The sequence below is a fragment of the Beta vulgaris genome, chromosome 5 (genome assembly GCF_026745355.1).
Source record: "Beta vulgaris subsp. vulgaris cultivar EL10 chromosome 5, EL10.2, whole genome shotgun sequence".
In the NCBI taxonomy this organism is placed as follows: Eukaryota; Viridiplantae; Streptophyta; class Magnoliopsida; order Caryophyllales; family Amaranthaceae; genus Beta; species Beta vulgaris.
In genome coordinates this window covers 6044864-6055619 of record NC_079206.1, presented here as the reverse complement: position 1 = coordinate 6055619, position 10756 = coordinate 6044864, and the positions used below count along the sequence as shown (strand labels likewise).

The 10756-nt window shown below is 35.0% G+C and overlaps 1 protein-coding gene across 1 annotated transcript; it reads left to right on the top strand.

The window, feature by feature from the left end:
- Positions 1 to 265: 265 nt before the first annotated feature.
- LOC125497362 (long chain acyl-CoA synthetase 9, chloroplastic-like) lies at positions 266 to 1730 on the top strand. The gene is made up of 4 exons (XM_048643929.2): positions 266 to 481; positions 848 to 965; positions 1362 to 1493; positions 1574 to 1730. Exons 1-4 carry the CDS (start codon positions 318 to 320, stop codon positions 1703 to 1705), a joined length of 546 nt encoding a protein of 181 aa, XP_048499886.1. The 5' UTR covers positions 266 to 317; the 3' UTR covers positions 1706 to 1730.
- Positions 1731 to 10756: the final 9026 nt, after the last annotated feature.

Here is a 10756-nt window from a genome sequence, read left to right as displayed (position 1 = left end):
TTTCTAAACATTTCTGAACAACTATGTTCCTTGTGATGCTGGATCAATTAAGAATTTCAAGAATTCACAGCGATTTGTGGGTTTTGGTTCTAATGTAGGGTTAGGGTTTGCGAAAATTCGCCCAACAAATTGGGGAAATTCTGGGCATGCTTGTGCATCACCATTGGTGGTGAGAGCAAGTGAGAAGAGAGAGAATTTGACTCAGCAAAAGACACGTTTGAGTGTTGAAGAATGTGAAGCTGCAGTTGTTCAATAATGCCAAGGGTGCACTGTCCAAAAGATTATTTGAATTTGCATACAACCGCCGCTTATCTGCAATGAACGGAAGATGGTTTGGTGCAAGGGGTCCAGAAAGGGTTCTTTGGGATTTCCTAGTGTTTAGAAAGGTCCGAGCAGTGCTGGGAGGTCAAATACGTCTCATTTTATCCGGCGGTGCACCTCTTTCTGGTGATACTCAAAGATTCACCAATATTTGTATTGGGTTAGTATGTTCATAGCCTTTTCATGTGTCTTAATTGATCTTCTGCTCTGTCTTGGTGCATCTACATGACTACACCTGCATTCTGACGGAAAGCTAGATAGGGACAAGTTTGTTTCCTTCCGTTTATGTCTCATGTTTTCCCTCTTTACTTTTATTTTGTATGTGGCGTATATGTATAGGGACTATCTTTCTCTTATCCATTCACATAAAAAAAAAAACCTTTTCTTATCCCAAATTTTACCTATAAACATCCAGATCTAGCTGCTGTATCTTTGCATTTATGTGCAACATTATGCTACTAGTCTTAATTGTCTGTATCAGACTGCTCAAGTATTCTGCAGAATTTAACATTTTGGTCAAATTTAGTGCTCCAATAGGTCAAGGTTATGGGCTCACCGAGACTTGTGCTGGTGGAACATTTACAGAGTATGACGATACTTCTGTTGGCCGTGTTGGTCCTCCTCTTCCATGCTCATTCATAAAGGTGAGGGACATTATTGACTCTTTCTTATATATTCTAAAAAACTGTAAGCTTTTCTGTGGGTTTACATTTATTACTGCACCTGTTCTTAAGTAGACTATCAACCTCTCCTTGCCATTTTGTAAGACATCAAATCCCCGCCGCTGGCTTCTTTCTATGTACTTGCATTCCTTGTGATGTACTACTTTAACACCAAGGTTTATTTCAATCATGTCACTTACACAGCTACACTAATAAATGTCATAAATTAAACTAACTTGACTTGAGAACAAGGATTAGATATGGTGTTTTAATTCATGTCCTGGTGCAGCATCTATAATCTCTGTAATATGATATTGGTTAGTATTTTACATGTGATTATCTTGTCTATTTATTGAAGTATAACATCTTGTGTAACAGTTAATAGATTGGTCTGAAGGGGGATATCTTCTAAGCGATAAACCAATGTCTAGGGGTGAAATTGTTATTGGTGGTCCTAATGTCACACTTGGATATTTCAAAAGTGAAGACAAAACCAACGAAGTGTACAAGGTATGTTTTGACTTATGTTGGTTAATTTCTGTGAAAAGAATGGTAGTACGCACTTTGGTTTTATCTTATTGTTTTGGAAGGTTGATGAGACCGGGATGAGGTGGTTCTACACTGGCGACATAGGACAATTTCATGATGATGGTTGCCTTGAGATCGTCGACCGTAAAAAGGACATTGTTAAGCTCTTCAGCACAGGGAATATGTTTCCTTAGGAAAGGTAAGTTGTCACTGACAATGGCTCCTGACTCTTTCAGATCCAAAACCTGAGTAAATTTTCTCGTGCAGGTTGAGGCAGCTCTAATTACGAGTCCCTGTGTTGAGAACATCATGTTGCTACATTTCACCACCACAACCTCCATCAGTTCACTTGGGCATGAATTCTAAAAAATTTTCTGTTCGCACACGTGCTCAAGAATATGGAGATGGTGCCTTTGCAGTTTCTGGAGATACTGTAGTATTCTCGAATTACAAGGATCAGAGACTCTACCTGCAAGGAGGTAACGTACTTTGCTCAATGTGAGCAAACTCTATAGTCATACTTGTTTTATCTGTAATGAGGCCATGAGCTTAATGTGTTGCAGTTATACAAGGGTAATAAGGTTCTGTTGTGCACCCTCCTATACTACTAAATTAGCATAGGTCATGGGCCCCTTATGGTGATGTTTTCTTTTAAATGCTTCCAGTTGATAACTTTAACCATTGTGCTACAGCCTACCGGTGGTAAACAATAAACGTTGAGTTCCTAAACTAGTCCAACTAAACAATAAACGTTTTTATTATTATGTGAGAAGAATGAAAATGATTACATCATTACTGAAAATAAGCTAAGAGACAATTTATATAGTACTGTCATTACATACAGGAATCTAGAATATATCTAGAGTTAGTTACAGCAGAGAGGGAGTTAGTTACAACAAACTGCTGAGCTTGCGAAGTAAGAAATAGTCAGTTGCTTCTCTCATCAGCATGAGGGTCATGATCAGCATTGATCCATACATCAACAAGGAACAAATATAACTTTCTTATTTATTAGATAGAAGACCTCTTTTTCGGCAAATCATGCGCAAATGTTAAACTAAAACCAAAAATAATGAATTTTACACATCTCAAAATAAACATGATCAATGACATACAAAATATTGATGATATTGCTTTTATGTCAACTTATAAGTTATAATGCATGTGTCTTTCAAGTTTCAAAGATCTTGTTTAGCTGCAATTCAGTTATTTGCTCCATTCTGCAAATCAACAACTCTTGTAAGTTGTAATTGGCTATCAACTATCGTACTTGGAGAATACATATTGGGACGAATCCATTAGCATCTTAGTTAATATCATAGAAAGTTTATATATAGTCAAAGTTAATAGATAAATGAGGAAATTGATATTTGCAACTGAAGGTCAGGGTTTCTCTGGGAAGTTTGGGGTATAACAAACAACATATTTTATTTCATCATGAAGCTGATGTAAGGAAATAATGTAAGCTTGATCCTACCTGGGAGTCAGTGTTTTTGTGTTGTTGCACTTGTACCTCACTCTTGACAGACCAAATGGGATTTTACTGTTTCCTTTCTTATTCCCGGTTCCCCCCCCCCCCCCCGGCGAGTTGGCGTCGATATAATTAATGTTGATGTATGCTTGTTAATGATGAGAGCCTAGATTGCCAAATGTGAACTCAGTTGAAGCCTAGATTTATTGATCGTATGTACTCTCCAAATATTTTCAGGGTTTCGAGGCATATGTTGGATTACTGTTGCTTCAAATAGCAATTTTTGGAGTTGTTTCTGAATGGCAGGTGATCTACCTTATCTATCCTTCTCTGTTATGCAGTCTCATTATTCCTGAAAGAGAAAGGCTCACATATAAAAAGATAACCGAACCTTGACATTTGTAGTAAGATCTATAAAAAGAGTAACAGAGATATATTCTACTGATAGAGTGATTGATTGGTATGTTAAATTCTCTTGTAGGAACACGTTAGTGCAGTTTGCCTCAGTTCAAGTTTTATTCTGAATTGCTCTAGCAATGATGCAGCCATGCAGGTGTTACAGCAGCTGGCACTAGTGATTTCATCACTTGATGCATATATGGAAAATGGATTACACAGGTTTGTGTATTTTGATAGTATTTCTTTTTTTTCCAGGGAGTTAGACTAGATTTTTATTGAATCAGTAAATTATCTGCCAGTTAAATCATTTGGTCATTCCCCTTTCCATATCCTCATCTTGTTTGTTTAAATGTGCAGCATTCCTCATTTAAAAACTGTAACGCAGCTGCTTGTAAACATGGAAAACTCTCATGGAATAATTTTAGTGTTTGTGTTTCTTTAAACCCATAATTGTATTTTTTATAATTTGCAATTGTTGTTTATTTGTAGTATTTCTTGTATTCAGGAACAAAAATATATGAAATATAACCTTTTACCTATATATAATTGATTATGTATTAATTTAGTGTAGAAAAAAAAGCAAAAAAAAAAAAATTTTTTTTTTAATATTTTTTTGGGCCTCAAATGCTCCGGTTTTCCTTAAAAACCGGAGCATTTGTGTTGCCAAAGGCTTCGGTTGCAACCGGAGCATTTGTAAGAGTCTCAAATGCTCGTATGGCGTCTGCTACGCGTGCAATACGGAGCATTTGCAGCCCAAAAAACCGGAGCAATTGAGGTTTTTTCTACTAGTGTGAGCCTTCTTGATTACCAATTACCATAAAGTTGTGATAATATTGACTTAATCCAACTATTGGATGTACTATTGCCATCATTTCTCTGAAAACGAAATTATATAACAATGATAATTGACAGCTAAATGCCATTAATTGCAATAAAAAAAGGCAAAATTCAAAGGACATGTAGAAGAGAATTAACCTCATTCGGTTTGATGTTGCCTTTATCATTAACATGCTTATAACATGCTGTCATGAAACGAATTATCTGAATAGGATGATTGAGATTATACGGCTTCATCTTCATTACTTTTGGCCTGTTGAGAATCTTCATAAACACCTCGCCTTGAACCATAGTTGTCCAGTGACCTAGGCTTGCATATCTTGTAATTGTTCGTTCCAACTTAGACTCCGCCCACACGTCTTGTTTCAAGTTTGTTTGTAAACCCATAATAAAGTCAATCCTTTCCTTTTTAGACCAGAAAAAAGGATGGTTCACCAACCAAAATATGGGGAAGTATTTCCTGAAAATAACTCTTAAATTTACCATTCCCATATATTATATTATGATAAATGAGAGAATAAATCAACAAGTTGGATCATAGAACTGTTATGTAGAGTAAAACATGATCTCAAAGATTAGAAAAAACAATCTAAGTATATAACAACAGAAGAGTAGAGTGGCATAAGAACAACAATGCCTAAAGCCCTAAACATAGGTTCATTATGTAGATTGCGAACCTATATAAGTTTAGAACTAGAGACAATGCCTTCGCAATACAGTTGTCTATCAAGCATATATGTGTGATATATGTGGTGTGATTGATGATACTCAAAGTGTTATTGCAGCATTAAAATTCTAGAAAAAAATGGGTTGCACATTCCTTAGATTCAACTCATATGGTTTTGGTGAAATTAAAACTTTAATTTTACAAAAATTAAATTAAACTAAAAACTTACAACTTCTCTGAAGTTGTAAATGCAAGAAATCTCCTCAATGGAAGCGGCAGATTAAATGAATCATCAACACTCCCTTGAAAGGAAAAGTAAGTATTTCTTGCATCTTTCCTATTAAGTTCTTGATATCTAAATACTTCAACCTGCTATCATCCATCAACAACAGGGTCTTTCCTTGGCTTCTTTTATCCACATAGATCAACCTTCTAACATCACCACAAATGTAGTCTAAAGACGACAGATAAATCATAACATGCACAACATCTCTGAAAAAAAATTAACAAATATATATACAATGGTTATTTACCTATATAAAAGCTATCTAATACAATAATGTAATGACCATATTTTTTCATAATAATTACTCACCGAAAAATTTCAGTAAAACAATCTTTGATCTGATTCCACCATTCAGTTTTATTTTGCTCACCAAATCCCAAAATTTGAAATGTTTCCAGCTTCTTTTGAAAAAATAAATCAATAGGCATAACAGGTTCCGTTACCAATAATGCGACATTGTCAGACTTTCCTATGAGAAAATTAACAGTAACAAAAAATGGAGAACTAGCAGTGAGATCTCGTAAGTTGTTTATGTTTTTTCTTTGAGAATCACTCGGTTTAATCAAAGCAACTAAGTAGTCAGAGATTGGAGAAATCATCATTCCCTCGTACAACCCCTCCAACATTTTTTCCAATAACAAATTTAAATCCAATGGAAACCTCAAAAAATAAAGCAATATACCTATTATTATGATACTAAAAAAAATTAAAAAGCAGAAATGAAAAGATATTAAGAGATTTATACTATTTCTTGCGCTTTTCTCACATCATATGCTTCAACCTGCTTTGAGTTTGTCTCTAGTCTGATTTGTTGTTTCGATTCAACAGATTGTTTGGGTAGTTATTTAATTAACTTGAAAGTTTGGGGTTATTTCTAAAAGTTGGCAAAGTTCAGGTGGTTAAATGCAATTTGGCCAAAACTAAACCCCTAAATACCCAAAAATTTGACCAAAATAATCCCTAAAAAATCAGACCAAAAAAACCCCAAAATTTCGACCAAAAATTCAACAATAATAACCCAATTCCAACCCAAGTTCGACTTGAAGGCAAAGGACCCCTTTTCAGCAAAAAAAACCACATTTTCGACCAAAAAAATACAAGATATTCGAACCTAAAGGCCCAAAAAAAACCCTATTTTTGAACCAAAAAAACCAACAATGTTAAACCAAAGAAAAACCCTAAATTTTCCAAAAAAATGCCCCTCAAATTTTTGGAAAAAACCCTAAAATTTTGGGAAAAAACCCAAATTTTTTGAAAAAAACCCTTTCTCGAAATTAACCCTAAATTTTTTGACAAAACCCAAATAATCTAAAATAAATTTCGACAAATAAATAGTACAAAAAAATTGAGGAAAAACAAACCTGAAGATGTAAAGAATAGAATATGGGAGAGAAACGAGGTTGATGAGAGGCGAGAGAGAGGGGGATTAGAGCATCCACAATGGGTGAGTTTTAATTAGTCTAGCAAATAGTAAAACTAGTTTTAATTGGTTTTAACATTGGGGAACTTGGTCCTTGGAGCTGGTTGGTCTAGAATTCCAGATCAACAACACATCGGATGGCGTGCTTTGAGTAAAAGAGAAGATGACAAGTGGCAAAAAAGCTGGGCCCAATTTTTTTTTTTAAAAAAAACACACGCTGAGTTGGGGTGAGGGAGATGCTGCCATGTGGGAATTTCAGCAGCTGGTTCGCACGAGATGATGCCACCCGGAAAGTAGCGCGCGGATTGAGGCCCATCGGTTGTTTGCTGTCAGTGGGTCTGACGCGCGTCAGACCCCACTGAGCAGCAAGTAAACTGCTGCCACGCGTGGGATAAGGAGCTAATTTTTAATTTATTCCTCTTTTTCAACGGTAATTTTATGCAACGGCTATTTTATTAACGTAACAAAATTTTGTAACGTTAATAAAAAATAACCAGCTTAAAATTAAAAAAAATTACAATAACGGCTATAAAATTTTTTTATCTATAAAATGAGCCCAAATTACCATATATTTTACCACACCACTTCCTAATATTTTTTTTTTCTAATTACACTCTCCTACCTACTTGTCTTCTATAAAATATTTTATCTATAAACTAAGTCAATATTATGGATTCAAATAATCCTAATTACTCCCAAAATAATCCAAACCACCAACAAAATCCCCAAAATAATTTCCAAATTGATCCAAGTGTGCTACAAAATTCGGAATTTCAAAGAATGTTTATGTTTTTCCAAAACCAATCGAATTACCAAAATTCTCAACAAGCTACACAACAATCTCCACAAAGTTCTAATCATCTATCCTAACAACAAGTTCAACCATCTTTTCCTATATCCCAACATATTTCACAACAACATAAACAACCTAACGAAAACGACGATGTAGTTGAAATCCAATCATAGGAAACTGAAAACACCCCTTCTTCAAAAAAAACCACAACATCAAAGTTTCAATGGAGTGTAGATGAAGATCATGCCCTCATTTCGGCATATCTAGAGTGCGGAGGAGATGTGTTAAAGGGAACCGACCAAATGGTGACGGTTTTTGGGGTTCGGTATTTGAGAGGGTTGAAAAGTCATCACGACTCAATCCAACTTTACGACCAAGGACATTCAAAGCTCTCACTAGTCGTTGGAAAAAATCAACGGAGATGTGAATGCATGGGTCGGGATATATACCGAGGCAAAAAGGAAGAAGGGGTCCGGCTGCAATGTTGAAGACGTCCCGACTGAAGCCCGTGAGATGTGGATAGAAGTCCATGGGCCCCGATTTACATTGGAGCATGCATGGAATGTTCTGAAACACTACGACAAATGGACCGATGGCACCCAAATGAGCGGCGGAAGCTCAAAACGGTCTGGTCCAGATGAAGGTGTGAGCTCAAAACGTCCTGACGGCGTCAAGAAAGTTAAGAGTAGGAGAAAGGCCCCAATATCCAGTTCTACATCTCCATCCTCTTTGTAATTTACGAGGAGGATTAGTGTGGGAGAGGACTTACTTGAGTATCAAAAGAAGCGTGATGCCTTGAGAGAATCAACGAAAGAGGAAGATAGAAAGTTCAAAATTTGGAATATATATTAATGGCTAAGTCTTCCCTTGATCCGGATGAGAGAGAGATGTATGAAAAACTTAAGCTACAATTTAAGGATAAATAGTTTAGTTAGTGTTCAAGTTTTTAATTGTTTTATTTTAAAATTTAGTTGTATCGTACTTTAATTATGAATATGTATGTGTCAGAACTTTAGATTATGAATGTATCATTATCATTATTGTTATAATTATTATTATCTCATCATCGTTGTCATTATTATTCTATTTATTATTATCATTATTATTCTATTATTATTATTATTATTATTATTATTATTATTATTTATATTATTATTATTTGTTATTATTATTATTGTATTGAATTGTCTAATCACCTGATATTGAATAATGTCACAAATAGTACTATTGAATTCTCTACTCACCCGACATTGAATAGTATGACAAATAGTGACGCAGTGAATTGTCTACTCCTACATTGCATTGAATTGTCTACTCCTACATTACATTGATATGTCTACTCTTACATTGCATTGAATGTCTATCATTACATTGTATGTACATATGATGGATTTTTCCTATATAATAGGACATAACTTCAACAATAAAATCACAACTCCATTCACTTTTCTTCTCAATCTCTTATTTTCTAGAAAACACCACTCCAAAATGAACTATGATTCAAGTTCTTCTAGTTCAGGTTCTGAATTTTTTAATTACATGGTTCAAGATTACATAGAATGGAGTCAGTCCGTTGATGCTGAGCAACAAAATGAAGAAGAAATTGTACCCCGCACTAGAAATTTGTGCGTAGGGAACGTGAGGAAGCTCATGAAAGATTGTTTCATGATTATTTCAGCAACGAACCTCTATACCCCGAAAATATTTTTCGTCGAGGTTTCGTATGCATAACATGTTTTCCTTCGTATTGTCGAAGGTGTAACAATTCAAGATGATAATTCTTTAGCAAAAACCAGATGCTACTGGAAGGATGGGTGCATCTAAACTACAAAAATGCACACGGCTATCAGGATGTTGGCATATGGTTCATCCTCTGATGCTGTTGACGAGTACCTGAAAATTGCTTCAAGTACCGCTAGAGATGCCTTCTTCATTTTGTCGAAGGGGTTGTTGCTAGATTTGGACCTGAATACTTGAGGAAGGCAAATGCAAATGACATTGAGCGTCTCCTACATGAAGGCGAGCGTCGTGGCTTCCCAGGCATGATGGGAAGCATCGATTGCATGCACTGGAACTGGAAGAATTGTCCTCGGGCGTGGAAAGGAATGTATCAAGGAAGAAGCAAAAACAACACCATAATCTTAGAAGCGGTTGCTTCAAGTGACTTATGGATATGGCATGCTTTTTTTGGCACCCCGGGTTCATGCAATGATATAAACGTATTGCAGAGGTCTCCCGTCTTTGATGATGTCCTACAAGGAAGAGCCCAGAGGTCAACTTCTCAGTGAACGGACAACTTATAACATGGGTTCTATCTTACTGATGGCATCTACCCGAGATGGTCAACATTCATCCCCGCAATAAAGCTCCCCCAAACCCCCAAACAAAGACTATTCACACAACATCAAGAAGCTGTTAGAAAAGATGTAGAGCGTGCATTTGGAGTATTGCAAGCTAGATTTGCAATCATTCGAAACCCGCTCTCGCGTGGGATAAAGACATATTGTGGAAAATAATCATGGCATGTATCATCATGCACAATATGATTGTTGAAGATGAGCGTGATACTTATCAAAATTACCGAGATCCAAACGAATATGATCAACTTCAAACTCAAAATAACAAGGGGTCATCTAAAGCCGGAGAAGACTCATTCGTTGTGCACAACGGAAGACTCGCGAGAAATTTAGGTGCATACATGGAGAGAAGATCTGAGATGCGAGATGGGGAAACTCACATCTCACTAAAAAATAACTTGGTTGAACACATATGGCGTAAGTTTGGGCCTAATCGTCAAGTTGATTAACTACTTTATTTAATTAATTATGGTTTAAGTAATTTCAAATTTCATGTATTTGTGTGTTTTAAATTATCTATCTTTATGTATTAATCTATCATGTATTTGTGTTTTAAATTATCTATCTTTATGTATCAAATTTCATGTATATCTTTATGTATCAATCTATCATGTATTTGTGTTTTAAATTATCTATCTTTATGTATCAAATTTCATGTATATCTTTATGTATCAATCTATCATGTATTTGTGTTTTAAATTATCTATCTTTATGTATCAAATTTCATGTATGTGTGTTTTTTAAATTATCTATCTTATGTAATGTGTTCGTTTTTTTGTTAATTTATAATGTCAAGTTAACGTAATTTAATTTAAAGTAAGCTAATAAACACATATTTACTATAATCTCAAGTTAACGCTAATTTAATTTAACGCAAGCTAATAAGCTAATTAGCTTCTAACGTAATTTAATTTATCGCAATTAATTTAACGTAAGCTAATTAGATTGTAATTAATTTAACGTAATATAATTAGCTTTTATTAGTTTAAATCATCTATTTTATATAAAAAATAAA